General features: G+C 42.9%; 2 protein-coding genes across 2 annotated transcripts in view; one reads left to right on the forward strand and one right to left on the reverse strand.

Moving 5' to 3' along the window:
* The window catches only part of gpc6b (glypican 6b), a 76,869-nt gene extending 61,013 nt beyond the window's left edge, over positions 1 to 15,856 (forward strand). Inside the window, exons 7-9 of the mRNA XM_036561988.1 lie at positions 9,909 to 10,042; positions 11,139 to 11,314; positions 13,236 to 15,856. Coding sequence (XP_036417881.1) covers positions 9,909 to 10,042; positions 11,139 to 11,314; positions 13,236 to 13,432 — 507 coding nt within the window. The 3' untranslated portion in view covers positions 13,433 to 15,856. The remainder of the gene's footprint in view (positions 1 to 9,908; positions 10,043 to 11,138; positions 11,315 to 13,235) is intronic.
* A 716-nt stretch (positions 15,857 to 16,572) lies between these two features.
* dct (dopachrome tautomerase) lies at positions 16,573 to 25,545 on the reverse strand. The gene is made up of 8 exons (XM_036561989.1): positions 24,819 to 25,545; positions 24,222 to 24,521; positions 23,648 to 23,748; positions 22,578 to 22,744; positions 22,121 to 22,300; positions 18,851 to 18,986; positions 18,552 to 18,750; positions 16,573 to 17,665 (listed from the first exon to the last, which is right to left on the reverse strand). The coding sequence occupies exons 1-8, from the start codon at positions 25,102 to 25,104 to the stop codon at positions 17,493 to 17,495; spliced, it is 1,542 nt and encodes a 513-aa protein (XP_036417882.1). The 5' UTR covers positions 25,105 to 25,545; the 3' UTR covers positions 16,573 to 17,492.
* Between the last annotated feature and the right edge of the window lie 315 nt (positions 25,546 to 25,860).

Genomic DNA, 25,860 nt, shown 5'->3' on the forward strand with positions numbered 1-25,860 from the left:
CTCTGTTTTTCAGATGACGGCACTGCAGTTCAAAGTCTGGAACCTCAATAAAATAAACCCAGTTCTGTTTTAGATAAATGTATAAGTGACTGTAATCTGCTCGTCCTCAACAAGCGCACAGCTTTCTGTTAATGAGCAGGACACTGAATAACCATGAAGAAAGGTTAGATTTGGATTAGATGTGTCCAGAATGATGGACAGAGCTGTAGAAGATTCAGAATGAATACAAGTAATGTCCAGAATCAAGTTCTAAATAGACAATTAAAATAGTGTATTGTGCATTACTTCTTGATGTTACACACACTCTTCTACACACACTCTACCACAAACTCTTTACCACACATTCTTCTACACATGCTCCACTATGCAAGCTGCACCACACACGCTCTTCCAGTTTTCTTTACCACACACACCCTTTTATACATCTTCTACTACACACACTCTACTACGAACACTCTACCACTCAAGCTATACTACACACACTCTTCTACACACGCTAAACCGTGCACTCTTCTACACACGCTCTGCCACATACATTCTACCACACGCACCCTACCACACACACACTCTGCTGTACGTGACGTACTGCACACACTATACTACACATGCTCTTTCACACGCTCTTCTAGACACTCCACCACATGCTCTACTCCAAACACTCTACCACTTGGGCTCTTTTACATGTGCTGTAGCACACACACACTACCACACACTCTAACACACACTCTAACACACTCTTCTACACACACACTACCACACACTCTAACACACACTCTAACACACTCTAACACACACTCTAACACACTCTTCTACACACACACTACCACACACTCTAACACACACTCTAACACACTCTTCTACACACACACTACCACACACTCTAACACACACTCTAACACACTCTTCTACACACACACTACCACACACTCTAACACACACTCTAACACACTCTAACACACACTCTAACACACTCTTCTACACACACACTAACACACACTCTAACACACTCTTCTACACACACACTACCACACACTCTAACACACACTCTAACACACTCTTTTACACATGCTCTACCACACTTGCTCTACCATACATGATCTATTACACAAGCTCTTCTACACACACTGTATTGCACACACTCTACCCCACACACGCTCTACTACACACGCTGTTAAATTCAGCATAAAACTATCGTGCACGTTCTTTTTGTACGCGCAGAGTCTCAGGAAGCGTTGATTTCTAAAGGTCAGTGTAAACTCTAACAGAACTCGTGTTGTTGTCGGTGAGTGGAGGTTCTGTACGGATGTTCAATCATGTCTAACAGAAATGTCAGTGTTTAGCTCTCGCTGCCAGCAGAATTAATGTCAGAGCTTAACTGTGGTCTACAGGAAGCTGCTGTAGATGCAGGGATTTGCTGCACCTGTTCTGTCAGAATCTTCCCCCCTCTCTCGCTCTATCTTCCTCTCTTCCTCTCTCTCCCTCTCCCTCTCTCTCTCTCTCTCTCTCTATCTCCTCTCTCTCTCTCTCTCCCTCTCTCTCTGTCTCTCTCTCTCTATCTCTCTCTCTTTTCCTCTCCCTCTCTCTCCCTCTCTCTCTCTCTCTCTCTCTTTTCCTCTCCCTCTCTCTCCCTCTCTCTCTCTTTCTCTATCTCCCTCTCTCTCCCTCTCTCTCTCTCTCTCTCTATCTCTCTCTCTTCCTCTCCCTCTCTCTCTCTCTCTGTCTCTCTCTCTCTCTCTCTATCTCCCTCTCTCTCCCTCTCTCTCTCTCTCTCTCTATCTCTCTCTCTTCCTCTCCCTCTCTCTCCCTCTCTCTCTCTCTGTCTCTCTCTCTCTCTATCTCCCTCTCTTCCTCTCCCCCTCTCTCTCCGATTCCCTCCTTCACTAATCTCTGTAAAAGAGGAAACCAGATTTCTGAGTCACAACACCAGAAAAAGACGAGTGTGAGACATATGCCAGAGTGTAAAGGGGTCAAAGTGGGCTGAGAGCCAAAAAAGTCAAAACAATATGCAAATAAAGAAGGTAGGTGGGTGTCACTAGGCCAGTTTCATTCTTCATTATTCAACTGTGCCGTCGTGTCTCCAACTTCACAATATACTGTGGTAGCAGGGCGCAGTCTGGGGGAGGCGCTGCTGCTGCTCTAGAAGTTTATGATGAACAAACATTTTGGGGCCATTAAAAAATATTCCTGGGGGACCACGCCCCCAGACCCACCACCACAAAGGCTTAGTCCCCCATACATAAACCTCTAGCTGTGCCCCTGTTTAAAAAAAAAAGAAATTTGTGGTCCAAATACAGTTTTAAAATGAAAATTAGAATTTATATATAGGAGTTATATGCAGCATAAAATATGTTTGCTCTGTATGGGGTAAATGGGGGGTGTTAGGGTAACTTTCTGGTGGGCCGAGTCAAAAGTTCTCACAGGCTAACTTTGGGCAGATCTGATCTAATTAATGCAGCATCGCTCATAAAGCAGAACATTTTTGTGACATTATAGTTTTACAGATGAGTTTTCAGTTTTTGGGAGTGAAAATGTTGCAGGTGTATTTTAGTATTTAGTACGTGATTTAGAAGTGAAGGATCTGTTGGCTACTCATGATAAGGATGTCACGTCCTGTTTAAAAGGACTTTCATGGTGAAACACATACATCTCAGTAAAATTCTGCAAGTGTTAATGATGTAAGGTTAATGATAGCAGAGACGAACTGGAGCAGAGAAACTGTTCGAGATTGTAGAATAATGACTAGGATGGTCATCGTTAGAGAACCACTGCAGGGCGCGTCAGAACAGCTGATAAGAAGCGGTTTCCAGTCAAGGCCTGGAGGTAGAGTTTATGAGAACGAGGGAAGCCCATCCACACATAAAACGTACCCCCCACTGCACTGACGTGCACTGAAGCACTGCAGTCAGAGACACAACACTGAGAGAAAAATGTGCTCCGGTTAGCCTGCACACCTGTTCTACCCTGAGCCGAGGAACCGGAGATTTGGAGAGTGGATATGAGAGTTTTATGAGCTCAGAGTTTAAATCTAACTCTAGATCCAGACCCGTAATTCAGCCCCAGCCTCGGCTTTCACACCCAACAGCGCGTTTACTCAGTCATCCTGGCTTGTGTAGAGCAGCTAAATGCCTGTCCTTCCTCTGTAAACCCTGCTGAGATGTGGCGTTTGGCCTGAACGCTCCGCTCTGCTGTGAGGAAGTGTGTTCTGCTGCCGTTTCTCTTATCAGTTATCAGACAGCTCCAGCAGGAAGCTGACGGACCCCCGAGGAGAGGCATGCTCGGATATTAGCACAGAACATTAAACTCCAGATCAGCTTCAGTGAGGACTGACTAATGTAGCTGATCGCACGGCCGTGCTTAAAGAGGCTTTAGACCAAATAACCAACAGTGGCTCTGACGGTTTATCAGAACTGACTGTTACTGAGCTTTTTGTGTCCAAAAGTCTGTGGACACCTGATCCTCCAGTGTTTCTACTGAAATTAAGGGCACTGATAGGGAGCTCTGCAGGCTCTACTCTACTGGGAAGGCTTTACACTAGATGTTGGAACATTGCTGTGAGGATCTGATTGAGCATTATAAAATAAATACAGTCCTCTTCCTTAAATCTACACCCACTGTCCATTCTATCAGCTCCACTGACCGTATAGTTTCACTCTATAGTTCTACAGTTACAGACTGTAGTCCATCTGTTTCTCTGATACTTTGTTACCCTGTTCTGCAGTGGTCAGATCTTCAATGGTCAGAGCTCGTATCAGTGCAATACACACTAACACGCCACCACCACGTCAGTGTCACTGTCAGTGCTGAGAATGACCCACCACCCAAATAGTACCTGCTCTGTGAGGGTCCATGGGGGTCCTGACCACTGAAGAACAGGGTAACAAAGTATCAGAGAAACAGATGGACTACAGTCTGTAACTGTAGAACTACAGAGTGAAACTGTACGGTCAGTGAAGCTGATAAAGCAGACAGTGAGTGTAGAAACAAAGTGATGGACTTAATGAAGTGGCCGGTCAGTGTGTCTCTAATGATGATGTAAGTAGGTGTGAAAAAGAAAATCAGTCCTAATCAGTTTTAACGCTGCTGCTCTGTGGCTGGTGTTCCTGTGGTGCTGTATGTGTTGGAGCTGTAAAAATAAACGTGTCTGGGTGAGATCTGAGCTCCATTACACTACTACCGCTCAGGCTTTCACACCTCAACATCCTCACATTCACTCTACTGTTCACTCTACAGCTCACTCTGCTGTTCACTTTACTTCTCACTCTACTGTTCACTCTACAGCTCACTCTGCTGTTCACTTTACCTCTCACTCTACTGTTCACTCTACAGCTCACTCTGCTCTTCACTTTACTTCTCACTCTACTGTTCACTCTACAGCTCACTCCGCTGTTCACTGTACTGCTTACTCTACTGCTCACTTTACAGCTCACTCTACTGCCCATTTTACAGCTCACTCTACTGTTCACTCTACTGCTCACTCTGCTGTTCACTGTACTGCTTACTCTACTGCTCACTTTATAGCTCACTCCACTGCTCACTTTACAGCTCACTCTACTGCTCACTTTACTGCTCACTCTACTCCTTACTCTACTGATCAACTTACTGTTCACTCTACAGCTCACTCTACAGCTCACTCTACTGCTCGCTCTATTGGTCAACTTACTGTTCACTCTATAGATCACTCTATTGTTCACTCTACAGCTCAATCTACTGTTCACTGTACTGTTCACTTTACTGTTCACTCTACTGCTCACTCTGCTGTTCACTGTACTGCTTACTCTACTGCTCACTTTATAGCTCACTCTACTGCTCACTTTACAGCTCACTCTACTGCTCACTTTACTGCTCACTCTACTCCTTACTCTACTGATCAACTTACTGTTCACTCTACTGCTCAATCTAGTGTTCACTCTCTTGGTCAACTTACTGTTCACTCTCTAGCTCACTCTATTGTTCACTCTACAGTTCAATCTACTGTTCACTCTACTGCTCACTCTACTGTTCACTCTATTGGTCAACTTACTGCTCACTCTACTGTTTATATTACTGTTCACTGTACTGTTTAATTTGCTATTCACTCTACTGCCCACTCTACCTTTCCCCTTGATTTTCCCTTTACTGAACACTCTACTGCTCACCTCACTTTTCACTCTGCTGCTCCCCCTACTGTTCACTTATAGGCATTTAAGTCAAAACTTTATCATTTATCACAGCCACGTCTACAGAGGTGAGCAATCTGTTGTTCCTCTGAAACAGTGCTTCCCAAACTCCTTACAGTCCTGCCCCCCTTTAGGCAGCTCCATAGTGCCATGATTCATGTGTAAGATATTTAGCCTTATGAAATCAGTCCGCCTTAAAAGCTCAAACATGTTTATCATGCAGTGACACTTCACACCAGATATACTGAATAATAATGAATAAATAATGTTATTCACAAGTGCACAGTGGTGTATATGAGGGCACACACGCATGTGTGAGACAGTTTATGGCTGTAAAATAAACAGTGAAGAACAAAATGTTCAATAACAAGTCACAGATCACATCCAGCACAGTGACATCACCCGTTTATTTAGCCAACAGTCACCCTAAATAACCACCCCAGCCTCTACGTTAATGTCTTAAAACATAGACCTTCACTGTTGCACCGGCTGTGCATTTTTTAGATGCTCCCTTAAGGAGTATGAAGAGAATATATTTGGTTGAGGTTTGTCCTCTGTGTTCTCAGACATGAGAACATGTAGGTGTGGTCAATTTGCCTTGTTTATTTCATTGCAAATTGAAGAGAAAAGGCTGAAAAGGCTGAATATCCAACAGCTCTAACCAGCGCTAACACCAAGTTTTTACACCCCTGGGGGGTACGCATACCACAGTTTGGGGACCACCGCTCTGAAATATGGTGCTACATTTAACATTTTACAATTTACTGCAGCAGCCAAAGAGGGAGTGAATATCATAGATACAGACTGTAGATTTCACTACACTGCAAAAAAAATGCTGTGAAAGTAAAATGATCTTAAATCTGGTCGATATATCTAATATTTGCCATTTTGAGATGGTTGTGCACTTATTATAAGATTATCTAGCTTATTTCTGGACATTATTTGGTTGTTTTGAGTAATTTTATTTATTATTATATGAAAAAGGATCTCACTATACTGGCAGATAATTTTGCTGGTTTCAAGCTCATTCTACATTCTCCTGTGGATTTGAAGTAAAATAATGTGTCTGATGTAAAGTGACTGTGTGCAGATGATGAAAGTAAAGGTGTCTGGTGATGTAGAGTCTGAGTGTTCAGGTGTTAATACTAACACCTCTCAGCAATGTGTGAACCCCCCTGGTATTCGGGGGTCTCGTGTTGTCTGTCTGCTAACTCTCTCTCCATAGAGGCGCTGATGCTTCAGTGTCAGTAAATGTCTGTTTTATCAGCTGTTCTTCTGTAGAGTCTCTGTTCTAGTGCGGTTCTGCGCTCTTCCTCACAGTAACTGAGATCTTCCTCGTCTCCTCTTCTGTAGAGTCTCTGTTCTAGTGCGGTTCTGCGCTCTTCCTCACAGTAACTGAGATCTTCCTCGTCTCCTCTTCTGTAGAGTCTCTGTTCTAGTGCGGTTCTGCGCTCTTCCTCACAGTAACTGAGATCTTCCTCGTCTCCTCTTCTGTAGAGTCTCTGTTCTAGTGCGGTTCTGCGCTCTTCCTCACAGTAACTGAGATCTTCCTCGTCTCCTCTTCTGTCTTCAGTGTGTGAAATGAGGAACAGTCACTCTTCACTCCAAACTCTTGGGAAACTGGGCGAGTTTTCAGATTTACAGATCTGCTGCAGCTCATTGGAAAGTGTTTTCAGAGGAATCCGGGCAGAGTTACAGTTTCTAGGCTATGAAGGACCAACTGGGTGAACCGGTCTGCTACAGCGCCACCCTGAGGCAGAGCAGTGCTGCAGCTCTAGTTAGTTAAGAACACCAGAGACAGAAGCTGATTGTGGAAGAAGCAGATCAACAATGAGCTTCACTGAATCTGTATCTGGGTGTCTGTTTTTTCCCCAAACAGACAGCATAACATCAGAATCAGGGACCCCCAGAATTTTTATTTTGAGACATTTAGGTTGTCCTAGATGCTAATAAAGGGGTCCTGGACCCCCCAGGACCGCCTGTTTTTCTCACCTTGTGTCTCTATAATGCTCTTCAGCCAAGCAGTCATCTGAGATGAGTTTGATTCTGTTTGGTTTAAAAACTGAAGTGATTTTACAGAAAATCAGGAGCCAAACTGATTCCTCCACTGAGAGCCGTGTTCAGTCCAGACTGTAATTCCACTGTCCACTGTCTGACCTTTACCTGTGGACCGTTATCTGATGAGTTCCACTGTGACCTGTGCTGTGAGGTTCGGGGATGACACTCTAATTTCGTGAGAAAAACAGGGAACGTTAATCCTGATTACTCATTTTTACTCATTTCTCTAGTCTGAGAGAAGATACTGAGGATATTATCCAGACTGCTGGCTCTGACAGGGTCCTGCTGTGAAGTGGTGGTCAGTAAAGAGCACGGTGCTCTGTGAGATCGGCTTGTAGGACCTTTTCACGTTTTTATTTCAATAAGTTGGTTCAGGTCCTGAGCTGCTTTACTGTTCCTCAACATGTAGAACTCAATAACATCATAATTTCTCAATAATGGAATAACAGCTGAAAATGCTATGTTTTCACTTTCAGCTATGTCAACAAAGTAATGATTTCCAATAATGTAATAATTTGCTTGACAATAATATACAACGTCTTCACTGATAATAGATTTTCAGACTGACCATATGGCCCAATAGTGTAATAATGCATTACATATGGTAACTGTAGTTCCCAGTAATGTAATAATGTTATGCATTATCAGTAAAAGTATCATTGTATTACCAGTTAAGACACTGTATTGCATTATAGGCCAAGTTATTACATTATTTGTTTGACGTAGAGTCAGGAGAGCAAACGCAGTGATGTAGGCCCAGTCTGTGTTCGACCAGTGGTCTGTCACACACTCGTCTGCAAGTCCTTCCTCAGTCTTCAACCCTGCTTTTAACAATGTCCCCAAAGAACGTAAACAGTGCACGACTACTGCAGGTTTTTAAAATGCGTGAATGAAACTTAGAACTATTAATCCCACTCTAAAACAAGCTCTTGTCTCCAATATTCAAATTATTTTATTTAATCATAAAATAATAATTCAGTTGTGCACAGTGTGTGTGCGTTAAAGCTGGATCAGTGTTGGGTTCATACCACACGCTTTGCATTTCAGAAGGACCTCCCACACACACACACACACACACACACACACTACACACACACACACACACACACACACACACTGTTAAACAGTCAACTGATGTTGCTGTTGCTGTTGTTGTTGTTTATGTTGTCATTGTCAGGTTGAGATGTGTTTATGTGTCAGACTGTGTTCCTGTGTTGGGCTTGGGGTGTCAGTGTGGGGTTGTGTGTCTCCATAGAGAGAAATCTCATGGCTAGAACTGCCCTTCGCAGCTACTCTGGCTGTTATTAAGCAGCGCTGGGCTGGTGGTCTTCCCCTGCTGCCTGTTCAATGAAAGAGCTCTCACTTTCTTTACAATGATCCATCACACTCTTCTGAGAGGGCCGCCATCTAGTGTTTACGCTGCAGAGTTACATATTTTAACCTCTGCTCGACTGTCAGAGCTCCCAGAGGGAGAACATTCGTTTATCTAGAACTTTCTCTTCTTTAGACCCTCATCTGTGTTATCTGGGTCTTTACCTGCCGCTACATCCTCATAGTTATGATTAAACAGTCTCTGCTGTTACGGTTCGGCTCATGCAGGTCCGTTTAGCGCATTCCGACAGAATCAGGGATTTGGAAGTCATTTGATTTCATCCATTTTAATCCAATTTAACCCTGTTAACCTGCCTAAAGCCCATAAAGTATGAAGACTGTCATGTGATAGAGTTAAAAATCGACATCAAATTCAGGGACCTGTAACCCTCACCAAGCATCTGACTGCATTCAGCCATGCTGCACTCCTACTTACTCTTTTACTTTAAATATAAAAGAGTGTAACATACAGTGCTGAACCTCCAGAGCAGCGCAGGAGCTGAACTCATATAACATCTAAAAAAAGAAAAAAGGAAAAGTTTTAAATAAATTAATTAATTAGTTAAAACTCATCTTTAAAATTCTACTTTAGCTAACTTTATCCTTTTTTCTATTTTTCTTCTCTTTTTCTTTTTTTTCTACTTAATCTCACTTCCAATTTGATTTTATATTATTGTATTCCTTTAGTCTATTATTATTACGATAACACTATTTTAAGGTCTGTGTTTGAAAGTGTGATAATAAACTGTATGACACTTTAAAGATGGACTATTTAAGAGCATCAGATCAGCTGAAGAATTTGTCAGCTTTTGACGATGTTAGTCAAACAGATCATATCATTCATATTCATTTCCTATCAGTTCATATCATTTGTGTAGTAGAAAAGGCCTAAAGCCACCTGTACGATCTGTGTGACGTTAAGGAGGAGCTTATGAATGAGTGAAATGAGTGAAAATGATGAAACACATTGTAAATGAATTTGCAAGACTTCATCTAAAGTGGGACTAAAGTGTCCGCAATTTACCAAATGTAAACAATTACTATCACATTTCATCATTTTGAATTCAGGTAGTTATTATCTGTTCACATTCCTTGATTACAAGGAAAGATTATATATATATATATATATATATTATACAACTCATTATTCGTTTTGATTATTATTATTAATGAACTAAAATTAGGACCAAAAAACTATAAAGTACAGAATAAAAGCATTAATGTTTAAAATAAACTGTATTTAAGTATTTAAGTACTGAGTAAATGTAATCAGATCCTCTTTATCAGTTCACTCTGATTTCACCTCATCACTCCAATGTGCAGGTGATCGACATTAAAGAGAAGTTGAAGCTGTCCAAAAACTTTTGGTCCTCGCTGCCAGAAGGAATCTGTCAGGAGGAGCACGTAGCTGTGGAGACGGAGGAGGAAGACTGCTGGAACGGACAGGAAGTGGGAAGGTAAACACACCACGGCAACCCCAGGGGCCCACGCACTTCCTACTGCGGCAACAAAACCATCTTCCTTAATACTTCTTACTGACCCTTTCGCTAATCTGAAGGCACCTGCTGCCTGTCTGTGTGTTTGTTCCTGCACTGTTAACTTCAACACTGTCACAGCGGATTTCCCTTTCATCTCTGTTCTGCCTTTACTGCTCCATTCAAACCCACTGATGACTAAAAACACTGGCGGTTTTAGCACAGTTGCCGTAGTAGTCCAGTGTAAATCAGTGCAGACGTTCTCTGATGTTGTTTCAGGATTTTTGTTTAAAAATGAATGAAGGAACGATGAAAGCCGGCGCTGCTGCACAGATGTAGTTTTGCTCCAAATGTTTCTGACAGTCTATACTGACAAAAGCCATCTGTTCAGACATCTGAAAAATCAGAGTTTTTGAAAATGTGAGCAGATGATATTCAACTTCTCCCAACATGATTAACTGTAGCTCTCACACTTTTTCAAATGTAAACCGCTTTTTTCTTTTAAGCACCATAGAAAATACATAAATAAATAAATAAATAAATAAACAGGCATGAAGTTTAGAATTCATCAGAGTTTAGTTGTTCTCATCTTCAGCAATGACACACCATCCTGTTCTGTAGAGATCAGCTGTCCTGTACAGATTAACTGTCATATACAAACTGTTGTGTACATTAGAATAGTCCTTTAGAGATCTACTGTCCTGTACAGATTAACTGTCTCATAGAGATTAACCATCCTGCACAGATTAACTGTCCTGAACAGATTAACTGTCCTGAACAGATTAACTGTCATTTAGAGATTAATTGTTGAGTACAGACTGTCTTGCATAGATTAACTGTTTCATAGAGATCAGCTATCTTGTAGAGATTATCTGTCCTGTAGAAATGATCTGTACAGATTAATGGCCCTGTACAGATTAACTATCTGATAGAGATCACCTGTCTTGTACAGGTCAACTGTCCTGTAAGGATATCAGTACAAGGCAGAACTGCACTATGGAACTGAATGGACTGAACGTGATTAGTTGATTAGCTTCCTGTAACTCAGACAAGCTCTTTGTGATGTCTTTCCCCTCAGGTACGTCCCTGAGGTTCTGAAGGACGGACTCACTCAGCAGGTCAATAATCCAGAAGTTTTGGTGGACATCACCAGGCCAGATTCCCTCATTAGACAGCAGGTGATGGCTCTCAGAGTGATGACCAACAAGCTGAAGAACGCCTACAATGGCAACGACATCTACTTCCAGGACTCAAGTAAGGCATCTCTATTCAAGGGATATTGTGGTTTTTAATGCATACAGTTTGTTATTCAACAACTGATTTAAATAATGAATTCAGAAAACTCTGAAACAAGCTGTTGATTTGGGAGCTGAAGTGCATCACGCAGTTCACAGTCGGTATCACACAGTAATCATGACATGCTGCGACACACGAGATGAGACTGAAATGCATCTCCATCTGTGTTTTATCGCAGTGCTGAGTATGCTGGCCATTTTCCTCTTAGTGTCCAAATCGTAAAGTGGAATTCCAGAGTGATTTCAAGGCAATACGATCTCTCACAGTGCACTCATCATTTCTAATGATCACTGTAGATCACTACATCTGCTGAATGAGGAGCATTATCTAATGTTAATTACCGCTTAGTCACTGAAAACAGAACTTGTCAGACTCTTTCAACGCTTTTGAAAAAGAGCAACTTTGTGCAGTTAAGAACAAAGACGCTACTGCTCAAAATACACCAGCAACACTGAGCTCTAACTATAGGAAACTGTGGCCAGTCAAGTTTTGTACTGTGGCCTTGGTGTAGAAGAAGACATGGAAAATGTAGTCCATGTGGACGAAAGCTCTTTTATTTTTACTTTTATTTATTAACTCAGCACAAAATCAGTGGACACTTCAACTGTAAACCCACCATCCTCGGTCACAGTTACTGTAAACAACACAACTACTCTAATAACATCAATAACAACAATAACAATAGCAGCAGTACCTTTTTAAACTGGGAGTGTGTCACCTCCCGAGAGCCGCTTTGCATGGCCACACCCTCTTAACGCCACAGTGCTTTTTCCCCACTGCTCGTCTCCTGAACTTTTCAAAACAACATGCTCATATCTACAGTTTCAAATAAGAAGAATAAGCAGTTCAGCCTCACTCAGTCCTTTTTTGTTTTCTTTTGCGGCCTGTGAAGACTGACGCAGGCTGATGATGAGAAATGAATTAAGTTATTGATTGATGTGTTTTAACCGCAGTTTAGTAAAGTAAATAGTTCACCCCTATAGAGCATGATACTAATTAGGGAGAACAGATCCATTTCGGTTATAGTCTCATGGGACCAGAGGTGATCTCCTAACGAGAACATCTGGGGACAACCATGAAAAATTTTGGTTAAAATTCATGTTGTCATTAGCAGTGCTTTTTTGCGTTTTTTCTGGACAGCAACAGGACACAAGCACCTGCTGCTTAATGCAAGGTCAGTGGACACACTTGCCTGCCTAGCAGGCTGAGATGCTAAAGGCTAAATCAGGGCTAAAGGCTATGTTTACCCCAAGAGACCTGGACATGCCTTTACTTAAACTGTGAGTGACAATAGAGCAGGAGATGAGCGATTACTGAAAGAGGCCTGACTCAGCCACTCAGGTGAGGGGCTCCCTTTAGCATGTTTCCTGCTGCGAGTATGTTGTTAACTGGCTTATTTATGGGATACTAGTAATATTAATACTTTAGGAAGAATTCCAACTGGTCTATCACCCACTATCACTGCTTTTCCATGAAATACTGGCGTTACAAATTTTGCCATGAGCATTTTTACTGCCATCTACTGGCAATTAGAAATTGCTTAGTGGTATCATTCATAGGCATCGTTATCCCCATCGCCAATAACGATACTGTGTTTAAGTGCCGGTATCGGTGCAACACTACTCAATAGCATTGTGCTGTATGGGAGAACTGCGTAGTTCACTAATCAACTTTAAAACATGGATCAGTAAATGAATTAGGGCACTGTATCATCATTATCCTGTACCAGAGTTCACCAGCAGCATTTACAAACTTTAACGGGTAGTCTGGGGGTTCGCTATTGGGGTTAGTACCTGTACACAGGTGGACCAAGAATGGAAGTATTTCATGTGTTTACATTATTTTCCTGTATATCTCAATGGGCTCTCTCTGTTCTCAGGTGACGAGAGCAGCGGTTCTGGTAGCGGTAGTGGCTGTATGGAGTCCTGCGTTACAGAACCTGATGGCTCCATCACAGAAGGTCCCGTATTAAAAGCAGATCGAAGTGCTGAGCACTCGTCCGTCGCTCTGCTCCACCAGGCCTCGGTGTTTTCTCTGATCCTGCCCTCCCTCACACTGCTCCACCACTGCAGATAGGACACGCTGAGGGTGGACCCAGGCTTCTTCAGCCCACATCCAGGATCTGTCCTCTCTCCTGGAAGGACGTTGGTGATGCTGAGGACTTCTTCTTTACGTCCCAAAGATCACTTTGGTTCAGCCCAGCGCTGACCTTTCCAAACTGTCCACTTTAACGAGCGGTGGACTTCATTAGTGAGATGTATTCACAGAGAGTTTGTACTTTGTACAACCGTCTGTCCTCAGTACATCCCACTCAAGCAGCTCTGATGTACGATAAAATAAGATTTCTTTTTTTCAGCTCCCTCTTGTGGTAATTTCTCAAGCCCTGTTCTGGGTCTCTGATAAGTTTCTGACATCATCACTCAGTGCTGTTTCAAGCTTGGGGGCGGATAAACCTCAACGCTGTGATGTTGTGATGTTAAAACATGATTAAGTTGGTAATCACAAAAAATTGTCTTAATTTGTTGCATTTAATGAAGACTTTGTTTTTATCAATTGCACTAAAAGCCATACATGTATGCGCACAATATGGCCAAAAGTATGTGGACACCTGAATATCACATCCCTATGTGCTCACTGAAGATCTCATTCCGAACCCCAGGGTATTAATAGGGGGTCCTGCTCTCCATTTGCTGCAGTAACAGCCTCAACACTTATCGGAAGGCTTCACACTAGATGCTGGAACACCGCTGCAGGGATTCTCCTCTATTTGTCTGCAAAAGCATTACTGAGGTCAGGTACTGAGGTCAGGCTATAAGGTCTGGCTCTCAGTCAGCATTCCACTTCATCCCAAAGGTGTTGGATGTGTTGAGGTCAGGGTTCTTCCACACCAAACTCACTATTTGTTTAAGGAGCTCACTTTTTTCCAGAGGGGTATCCTGCTGAGACAGACAAGGTCATCTGCAGACACAGTTCTCTCCTTCACTTCAACTAACTAGCTAAAATCATGACCGTTATCCCCCCTGCACCAAACTTTACAGTCAGCACTCCATATGCAGGGAAGTAGCGTTCTCCTGCATCCGCCAGTCCTGCCAGTCTAGAGAACGTAGTTCCACTGCTCCAGAGCACAGAGATGAATTGCACCACTCCAGAATACAACAGGTGATTGTGATGTTGTTCCAAGATGTTTCCACTTCACAACCACAGCTCTTCCTGCTGCACCTCTAGCAAGGCAGACATTTGTCAAACTCATTTGTTGTAAGGTGGTGTTCTCTGACAGTACCATGATGAAGTCATTGAGCTTTTCTGTAGAAGCCGTGTACTTCACTGTACTGGCAGTGTCTGCAGAGACTGCAGGACTGCATGATTTTATATACCTGTTAGCAGTGAGTGAGGCTAAACCACTAATTAGAAAAGTGTCCACATACATTTGGCCATGTAGTGTAATTGTAAGTGTTTTTATATGATGAAATTGTTGATTTCATTGGAACATAATTGAAGTTATTGTCATGGACATAAAAACCCTGCTGAAAAAGGACCATAGGAAACCTAATTGTTTTGCTTTCTAATGGGAGTTGGGTTAATGGTTTCCGATAGAGGCCACCAGTTTCCTGTAGAACACCTTTAGATCCCAAAACAAATTACAAAACACATCAGGAACCAACAGAAAAGCTTAATGGTTTCTATGGGTTTCTATGAGAAGTGAGTTTTCCATTTAAGACACTTAATTCTACTGATAATATTTCCAGCAGTGGGACTGAACTACAATCCACTGTTGCTGTCTTTTAAAAGGCTAGTCAGTCCGAATGACTGTGGGATGATCTGGTCACTCTTCCTTCTGTCCAGTCAGTCTGAATGTGTGATCTGCTCCATCATAATCATCCATATAGTTTTCTGAACTTGGACCTTGATTCACTCTGATAAGACAGGGTTGCACAAGTGCTTATTCTTCTCTCTCAGCTGATATTTGCTGGAATGAGTCCCGCATTTAGGGGCAAAAGCACATGACTGACTGCTGCTGTACCTTTCATTGAAAAGCCAGTGAATTTAGCTTTGCCTCAGCTAGCATTAGCAGCGTGATGGTAAGTGTACTGGTAGCACCTTCTCTCCTATATTCATCCTAAAGCAGCGTCCACTCAGCAGGAACTGAAACCTACACACTCCTGTTGTCATGAGGAAATGATTGATTTTAGTGAGACTTATTTGAAGTGTTTATTTTCCCTTTAAGACACTGTACTCGGTTTATAATGATCTGTCCAAACTCTCAACAACACTTTTATACATTATAGCACGAAGTAAGCTAGCACATCCATTACTGCACACTTTTTTTGAAGTTTTGCTTTTATTGTTTGTTACAGTTCAATATGTTTTTGAAGAGAGGAATAAATCTTATATTCCAGCTCTGAAACATGATCGCTGTCTCAAATGTATCACATGGAGGTCCAGAAGCTGGGCTGAAATTATTTTGTCTGCAAATCAAAAGATTAAAAATTCTAAATTGTACGTGTGGGAATCATTTCACAGAGTCACTGCTCAACATGATTCAGCACAACAAATTCAGCACAGCTGATTCAATATAACTGATTCAACACAAGTGATACAACATCACTTTTTCAACATGACTGATTCAGCACCACTGATTCAACATGACTTATTCAACACAATCAATTCAGCATAACCAATTCAGTACGATTGATTTGGCGTGACTGATTCAACATCACTGATTCAGCTTGACTCATTGGACATGACTGATTCAACATGACCGATTCAGTATGCATATTTGTGACTCAATCATCTTTTTGTCTTAACTGGTCTGGACATTTTGAAAATTCATGTTTATGAATTAATCAGATTTCAAAATTTTCAAAATGTTGGTGAATTAGATGTCCAAACGTTTATAGACACTAATGTTTCTTCTGAAATGTATTAGTAGGAAATTTGTCCTCCTTTGTCACAGTGACAACCTCTAGGAAGCCTTCTGGGAAGGCTTTACACTAGATGTTGGAACATTGCTGTGAGGATTTGATTGAGCATTAGTGAGGTCAGGTACTGATACTGGATGGTCAGTTCAGGATCACTCCAACTCAAAGGTACTGGATGGAGCTCCATCCCTCCAGAGAACACAGTGTGGCGAGTAGAAACACAAACATGTAGAGACTCAGCAGGACTGGGATCGGGAAGCTCTGTCTTAACAATACCAATAATAAAGCACGTAGGTCATTTTGATTTGTTTATTAATAGAAATGCTGTAATTACATCAGAGATTACGGTAAAATACTGATTGACTAAATAAATAATTCAGAAAAGATGTAGAACAGTAAACTGGTTTGGTTCCCAGTTTGCAGTGTGTTAGGAGGGGCTGTCAGGAGGGCTTATCTTTGATCAAAATACAAATTTGGAATATTAAACTGAACTGAGCTTCACATTAAGTTCAACTTTATTGAACTGTATTTACACACTTACAGTTTAATGTATGCAGCAGGACTGAACCACTGAGCTGAGATCATTTAAATACTTTCTGGAACCACAGAGAGGAGCTTAAAGCTGCTGTGTGAAACTGATTAGATACTGGTAAACTGTCCCAATAACAGATTCCCTGAGAGCAGACCGGCGAACGCTGGGTGTTTATATTTTCATTTTTTCTGCCTCTTTCTTGTCAGTGAAATTGTTTGTCAGTGAAATTGTTTGCAAGGTAAGACTGTAACTGCTTTTTGAAATTGGTCAGAATCTCAGAATGACTGTCAATATCAGACAATACAATTATTAACTAACCAATAACTCTTCATTTCACTTCGAAAGCCAGTTATCTAAAAAACAGTCACTGTATTTCAATCCAATCCTACAAATCTTCATCATGTTCCATTAACAGGATTATAAATTATACATCATTAAATATCATTCATGGAAAAATGCTTGTTTAAAAAAACTCATATTTCATTGGTACCTATTATTATTTTCATTATTATTTTTGTTTTTCTCGTTGTTGCAATTGTTATCATTAATATTATGCATTCAGTTAAAATCAGAAGCCTGTCATAAATCACTCAAATCAAACCTCTTAAATCTACTCCTACATCTCACTGACTTTATTCTGCTTCTGATCTGCAGAACCGCAGGTTCCGATGTCACTGCAGCTTCGTTACGCCTCGGTGTACTTGGTGCTGATGAACTCGGCTTTAATGAGCGGCTCGAACTCCCTCCTGCGTCTCTGCTGAAGGTACAGAACCAGGAGCAGCAGCAGCAGCAGGAGGCCGAGGAAAATCCCACCTAGCGTACCACCCAGGATGAACATGGTGGAACCTGGATCTGTGTCTGAGAGAGGAACAGAGAAGAGCATTAAGGAACATGGAAGTATACAGAGGACCACAAAGGATGACAAAGAAACCCAGAAGGACATAGAAAAAAAGAGAAACCTTGAGAGACACAGAGGAACATTGAGGAACATAAAGAAATATAGATGACCACAAAGAATGGGAGAGGAGCCCAGAGGGACACAGAGGAACATTGAGGAACATAGAGGAACATGTTTAATCAATGTGGAACATGGACAAACCCAGAGGGACATAGAGGAACATGGTGAATCAAATCAGAACATAGAGGAACCATCTTGTGCATCAGTCTGGACCAGAACATCTTCAGAAAACTCAGAGGTTGCTGCGCTGCTGGTAGATGCATTTGGGAGGAATTTTCAAAATAACCCCACCTCCCTCTTCTGATATTACGGTTTCGTTTAAACCGTTAAGAATAGCCGATTCCCCCAGATCAGATCGGACCATGCTTTCAACATACGGCTGTAGTATGACGGGACACTGTATGACTGCAAAACTCTAAGAACCCAGGCTGGAGTTCTGGGGGGTTTCGTCTTTACTCCAGAAGACTGGACCCCCTCTGTAGGGAGGGAAACTTATGGGATGTCAGATTAGAAGTAGGAGGAGCTTCAAGTGTGGTTCTCCTTTTTGTTACTTCATAACTGCGTTCAGTCCCACAGAAATCTTCATTAGACACCTCTTATCTTTACTGGCAATTGTCGAAACTGCTGTCAACTAAATCACCTGGTTCTTCAGCAAGTTAAACCTGCACTGGGTAGAAGAAACACTTTGTCAAAGCCAAAGCACAACTGGGCGTCATCAAACCATAAAGAAGCGTATCTAGAGAATGATGGAGCTTTTCATGCGTGGGAAAATAAATCAAGACAAACCTTCTAAGTCGATGGCGTAGGAGTATCCGAGCTGGCTGGAGGAGACGTAGATCTCCTCGTTGGTCACAGGAGGAAAGAAAGGCACCATGTTGTAGTGCCGGTTATGTCCGATAGGGGCCATTTCGTCAGGGAAGCTTCCGTTTCCATTAAAACGACGCAGCCACTCCTCAAATATGGCGTCTGTGAAAGCATGAAGAACCTACAGAGCAGAAAAGCAGAGAAGAAACCTGAAGTTCTCTCGCTGACGCTGGATAAGATCAAACCTCTAATTATGAGAGTTTATATGTTTTCATCTTTACCAGAAAGATGGGGTCGTTAGCAGCTGAGTGGGACTGCCCACTCGTCCCGTTGAGGAAGGCGTGGACCAGGTTGTGGAGGTTGGTCATTGTGTTGTCTATCTCACCGTCTGGTTTATCAAAGCCCTCTAACGCGTTCCTTTAAAAGAGCACAAAGACGTCAGGACTGGGTCAGGCCCTGGTTTAATTCTCTGTACAGCTGCTGCTCCTGAGGAATTCAGTGCTCCAGATGATCGACCTTCCTGACGAAGTCACCTTTCACCCCAGTCTACACACCTGATCCAACTAATTAGGTGCACTAATGATCAGGAGCCGTATTACAGAAACTTCTTTGTAAGGGCACAACCTGCGCCGCCGGCCGCCAGCAGAGGGCAATGGCGGCAAGGTGCCATAACTTCAGGGAACTCCAATTCCCAGAAGCCCTCGGGCTGATTAGGAGCAACATGGCACACCTGTGGACTCTTACTTAAGGCTGTGGCAAACAGCAGCCCTTTGTCAGACCTCTGTAGAGGGGTGACCGGTACGGTACTTAGCCCAGGTGGGTATTTAAACGAAATGAAAGAAAAGAAAAGAGGTCTGGAAAAAACAAAAAAGAGGAATCGCCCCAAAACTACTTAAAAACCAAAAGAAGGCTTGAGCTACAAACGGCTCCAAGCCAAACAAAAGTGTTCGCTCCATTAAGAACCAACAGCTGAAACATTAAGTCGACCTTCCTCTCAGAATCACAGAGGAAGTGTTTTTGTTTTCTGATTATCTTTTATTTCATTTTTCTAGTTCAGCCTTTGTTTGAGCTGCTTTAAGCATCCCTGGTGGTGCAGCAGTAACTCCACCGCTAATCAGTACATCAGCGGTTCGAGTCTGGCTCTGGGTCACCTCAACTCTATTGTGCACAATCACCAAATTCACACTCCATTAGCTCAAGCTCATTTAAGACCTTTTCTCACGGGCTTTCCTCTCTGCATTTGGGTCCACCTCCCTGCCATCCCGTAACATTCTTAACTCTGAAATCTCATCTGTTTGGTCTCCATGACGACTTCAGTACTGAATTTAGTTCAGTATCTATTCCAGAATAACAGTTCCTGACTTCATAATCTCATCATGAACTCCAGATAAGAAAACAGCATCACACAAACATCCTAACTAGACTAAACCTCCTAAATCCTGTCCTAACTTTAGGATGAACCCCAACAGGGTCCTCACTTCTGTTTAAGGTCCGTTTCTATGGTTTTTAGGCAGCTGAGTCAGCAGCATAGTTCACTACCAGCATAATGAGCTCCATTTATTTCTACTGTAAAACGCTGCTTTCACTGTGAGATGATTTTCTTTTCTAACTCTGCGTTTTAAAGATCTCAGACGCTGCAGACTCGATCTCCACCGCCCCTCTGATCACCTTCGTGTGTTAATGTTGATGATGAAATATTACAGTGATGGTGGTGAATAATGAGGAGGCGGAGCTGAACGTGTGTCTGTTCATTAGGAGGAGTAACGTTAGCGCGCTCGGCTAAAGCGTTTGGGAAATGGAGACTGAAACTGGGGAGCAGCGACGCTCTGATGAACAGATAGTTCAACACAATTCCTAGCTGTGGCCTCCCATCAAAATTCAGAGCGACTGGTCAGCGTTTTAAAGAGATCTGAGCCAAAGAGTATTTTCAGGCCATATAAGTCATTTTTTCAGTCACTGAGCTGTTTGTGTGAATCAAAAAGAAATCCAGCCTGATGTCACTTTAGTCTCCATCTTGTTTCTACAGTGCAGCACCGTTTAAAGCAGATGACAAGCTCACAGCAAGTGCAGCTGGGCTTCAGTCCAGCTTCTGCACTGTGAGGTTAGTTCTTACGCAGCGTTACAGCTCAGACACCTTCAGTACACAAGACTAATAAAGGACATTCAGTCTTTTTGTTCCAGTTTATACAGATTTTAAGATGACAAAGAGAAACTAAAACTGGGGTTTTCTGCTTTATTAGTGTCTTTCAGTGTTTTGGTTCTAAATAAGTTTATTAATTAAGGCCCAATCCCATTTCACCCCTTACCACTCAGCCCTTAGCCCTCTGTTTTGTGCGTTCATGTCTAGGGTAAGGGTGTCCCAATTTTAGTTGAGATAGAGGGGTAGGGCGAAGTGTTAGAGCTACATGACCCTCCAAACGGAGATTTTTCAGAGACTCCAAACGGAGTGTTATGAAAAAAAAAAGAATAACCGGCAAGATGGCTGCGCGAGCGACCAAAGAAACCCACAAATGTGATAATTTTCTCCGTTAAAAAATTACAAGAACTATTGTATTATCTTAGTTTAATGTCGTTTCAGTGTATTTTGGTCTTATGCTAATTTCTAAGTAGATAGCTAACTTTCCCGTTCCACCTTAAATAGTCCAGCAGTTCTGACGCCTGAAGCGCCAGAATGTAACTGCTGCACCATTTAAGGTGGAACGGGAAAATTCGAACAAGAAGCTGGAGAATATCTGACTTCAGCTTCATATCACTGAAGAATTAGGGGTGGGTGATAATAAATAATTGCCCCCCTCTTTGAAGGCAAAATGTATCTAAAGCCCAGCAGTGAGGAGCTGAACTTTACCCTCCTCTGCTGTCACTGCAGACTGGCAGGGTCGCCTACAGAGCAGCGCTGGTAGCTGTTAATGAAGCGATGTGTGTGTGTGTGTGTGTGTGTGTGGTGTGTGCGGTGTGTGTGTGTGCGTGTGTGCGTGTGTGTGTGGTGTGTGTTTTTTTTTTGGCAAGTTTTTAACCACTACCCCTTGTAACTCAGTTCCAAGGGGTTAGGGTGACACCCGAAAACAAGGGGTAAGGGTAAAAAGAAGAAATGGGACTGGGCCTAAGAGCTGGTTAAAGGCTGTAGTTATTCAGAAACAATGTTCATATTTTTCTGATGTGATGTTTTTATTTACTGGACAAAAATAAATCTGCCATTGTTTGTACTGATTGATCAGACTTTTCTATCAGGTGTTAAACTCACCCCCTGTCTGTTACAGTGAACCCACCCATGGACGAAAACATTGCACTTCCCTCATTTTGGGTGGAATTGTACTGAACGGTAGGAGCTGGAAACAAAGTTTAAGTGTTGGTTTGTAGCAGAGACGTATGTGAACAGACGAAAAGAACGTATACGCTGCTTGAATTCATACAAAAGAATTTGTATGAACAGTTGGAGGTGATAGCAGCTGTGATCCAGCTGTGAGTGGTCCAGCTGTGATCCAGCTGTGAGTGACACTGCCCTGCAGCTGCTGTTCTCTGTCTGCAGTGTCTCTAAGGTCCTGCTGAGGTACCTGAAGCTGAAGGTGGAGTTAGTGAAGTAGGGAGGACTGTCGAAGTCCCGCAGGGTCAGGCAGCTCCTGACGTCGTTCATGGTGGGCAGACTGGTGTTCCTTCTCTCCATCACTCCTCTGCGTAGAGGACCTTCTCTGGTGCCGTTACACAGAGTGACCAGCCGGTTATACTCATCCAGACTGCAGCGGGAGAACAGCACACACAGAACCGATCAACAGGCTTCTGAAATCCAGTTAAACAGTAAATGAGGGGTCTGAGTTAGTGCTGTAATTATGATAAACCTCTCTCTCTCTCTCTCTCTCTCTCTCTCTCTCTCTCTCTCTCTCTCTCTCTCTCTATTGTGTCTCGCTCTCTGTCTCTCTCAGCTTTAAACAGGGATATTATTCTGTTCTGGGTGTGATGATTCCAGCAGGGAATTGTGGGATATGTAGTTATGTAATGGGTAAGTATACTGACCTGTCACATACCACCTCCCAGCTGGTGAAGCGTGAGCGGGGGCTGATGCGCGTCGGGTCAAAGGGGTCGCGACCCCCAAGCAGCGAGTCTGTGCAGACGTCACACTCAGTTTGGCCCGTGGCAAAGTTCCAATACGGCACGGCGAAGTTCTCATTACCGGTCAGTTTCTGACCAGAGACAGAGAGAGACAGTAAATAAGTACTGTAAGTACTGTTTTGTGGAAAGTTCAGACAAGTCAGCACTGCACTCTTAACAATTAATAATTGTTATTTTTAATAATAATAATAGAAAAATGTTTTATTATTGAGTTATTCCCAAAGATGTAAGGACAGCTACTATGTAATACTACACATATAAATAAAATGTTGGTTTATGTACTTTATGTACCCAATGAAGGGACATTATTATTGAAGGGACAGAAACTGTACTTTTAAACTTTCATTTCATTTAATATTCAACCACTGACTGTCCATAAACTCTCCATCACAGACTCCGATGGACTGTTTGTCACGCTGACCATATGGACAACAGCTGCTACGCTTACTCACACTGCCAATTCTCATCACTCCTCACTGTCTGCTTCAAACTGGAGCCACAAAAACAAACTCAATAATAAAACAAAGAGAATTGCAGCAAAATCAGCTGCTTACAGAAGTTATCAAATAATCAACCACACAAATGTAGGTGGTGTTGATCAAATTCATCCAGAAAAGGTAAAAGCACCAAAAACGTTTTCCAAAGTAGCCCACAGGCCACACAGCTAACTATGACGCATACGTAACAGTGGTTTTTAGCCCTTTTTAGGAAATTCATAACCACAAATTCAAACCCGCAGGTAATTTCTGATATGATGAGCAGTGTTGGAGGTAATGAGGTATAGAGGAACGTAGTACAGTACTGAAGTCACGTAACACATTAGTTTACATTCTTATAACCACATTACACCTCCTGACTTTGAGTTATGTCACTTGATTTCAGAGGGCAATATTAATTATGCATGATGCAATTAAATCATAAATCTCCTCTATATACACTCCTGGGCAAAAAAAAGTCAAAAAAATCACTCTCACCTGCAAGTCCCTCTCCAGACCCAGGAGGTGGTACCTGTGCCAGGTGATGAAAGCCGGCCCTTTATGGGAAAAGTCGATGGCTTTGAATGGTCGGCCAGGTCCTGGAATAAAGTAATAGCTGATTTTATTGAGTGGACGAAACGGTTTGTGTACATTAATATGTGCTATACAGTGGGTTATACTGAACACATTATATGTCCAACAGCATCCACATAGTCCTTCTATTGAGTGAAGTCAGCTACTTTAAGGTGCACCCAACACTGGAGCAGCTGCACATGAGCCTAAGGTCTCCATGCCCAGTGCCAAGCGTGGGCTAGAGGGGTATAAAGCCCCCCCAGCATTGGGCTGTGGAGCAGCTGAACTGTGTTCTCTGGAGTGATGGATGGAGCTCCATCCAATACCTTTGGGATGAGTTGGAGAGACCCAAAACTGACCATCCAACATGAGTACCTCACTAATGCTCAACCAAATCCTCACAGCAATATTCAATATCTAGCGTAAAACCTTCCCAGAAGAGTAGAGGCTAAAAGGGTCTTCAGCTCTGCGGTAAAAGCTTCTTGTAGAAGTTCCTCACCTAACAGGGTGTCCCTCACTGAGTAGTAGTGCTGCCAGACGAAGAAGTCATAGATGGAGACGTTGTTGAACTGAGGGTCCGTCCCGTTGGGCCCCAGCAGGCCGAGCCAGTGCTCCGTGGCGATGACGTAGTCCGGGTGGATGGCAGTTTTGGCTCGGTCAAGAGCATCTAGGAACTCCTCCAGCTCAGCTGGGGTCAGCGAGTGGATGTTCTTCCGCACAACTGGAGCCTTGCGTTGGTCACAGTTTGGCCCTGTCCAGCCAAATTTACACTCGCCGCAGTTATAGCCACCAAAGTTACCTGTTCAAAGGGCAGAATGGTCAAATAAGGGTCAGTCTAATCGCCTAAAACAGCTCGGTTTTGGGAGGTCATTATTAAGCAGACATGCTAAGGAGCTTTAATAGAGTGGACACAATGGACTGATTCAAAGATTTGTTGAATTCGGCTTAAACAAAGAGGTCACATTTTCAGGTGTTTGTTCTGCGTCTGAATAACGTTTCATGGAACATTACAAAGTAAAAGCTGTGAAAGTTCATTCAGATTTATAATCATTTAATGTCAGTACAAGAATTGTGTTCATCATCAGACTGAACTCACCGAAGCACGTGCAGGTCTGGTTGAAGAACTTGGTCGGCCAGCGTTCTCGGTCGTCCACGTTCCTCAGGCTGTACGGCCCACCCCAGGGCTTGGTGTCCACTCGGACGTTGCTGCAGGTCCCACGGCCGGATAGAACTCCGCACACGTCGGCCGGGTTCGTTCCCAGCGGAGGGCAGCAGCGTTTGGACTGGATGCTCTCCACCGTGCAGCATGCCCGGGGGAACTGAGCTCTGGCCCGCTGGGTCCAGCCCAGAAACAACAACATGCACAACACTCTCACCTCCATCTCAGGGTCCAGCTAAGGAGTCACTCCGGCAGGGATTCACTCCCTCACCACCACAGTCAATATTCCAAATAAGCGCAGGATTGGATGTTTTTAAAGATTGGCCACAGTCCTGAGTGAGCGTTTAACGGCAGGCCGGAGAGAATGAGGGCTCTGTTTGAGCTGGTTTCACAGATGATGCCCCCCCCCACACCTCCCCACGTTTATAGACTCTTACCCTGCGGTGCTGGGAGGATTAGGGCTCCGGTCTCGTGGTAATCACCTGACTCATGAGAACTATGTGCTGTACTCATGGCAGCGGAGGGTCTGAAGAGGAAGCTCGGCCTGCGCACAATCAGCGCTACAGAGCACTCACATGGAGAACATACAGGCCAAAATTCCTAAAAAGTTAGGACAGTAAGTAAAACGCTAATAAAAACAGAAAACAGTAGTTGGAAAATTCGGCTTGACCTCAATGAAATTGAACACAGTACAAAAACAGGGTATTTGTAATACTTTATGAACTTAATTGCTTTTCTGTAAATATATGCTCATTCCGAATTTGATATTTCAAAAAATTGGGACAGAAGCATGTTTGCCACTGTCTTACATCACCTTTCCTTTTAACAGCACTTAATGATTGTTTGGGGATTGAACACACCGGTTTTCAAAGGGTTCTGTCATTCACATCTTCAGCTGCTCAACTGCACAGAGCCTTCATTGTTGTACTTTGCACTTCATAATGCAACACATGTTTTCAATGGGAGGCAGGCCTGGACT

The sequence above is a fragment of the Colossoma macropomum genome, unplaced genomic scaffold (assembly GCF_904425465.1).
Source record: "Colossoma macropomum unplaced genomic scaffold, Colossoma_macropomum, whole genome shotgun sequence".
Classification (NCBI taxonomy): Eukaryota; Metazoa; Chordata; class Actinopteri; order Characiformes; family Serrasalmidae; genus Colossoma; species Colossoma macropomum.

Excerpts from the sequence above, each read along its gene's own strand:
- dct (XM_036561989.1), bottom strand. The coding sequence starts at position 25,104 with ATGGAGGTGAGAGTGTTGTGCATGTTGTTGTTTCTGGGCTGGACCCAG. Across the intron at positions 23,749-24,221 it reads AGTGAGGGACACCCTGTTAG|GACCTGGCCGACCATTCAAA; the intron begins GTGAGGAACTTC and ends ACTTTATTCCAG. Across the intron at positions 18,751-18,850 it reads CTAACGACCCCATCTTTCTG|GTTCTTCATGCTTTCACAGA; the intron begins GTAAAGATGAAA and ends TCTGCTCTGTAG.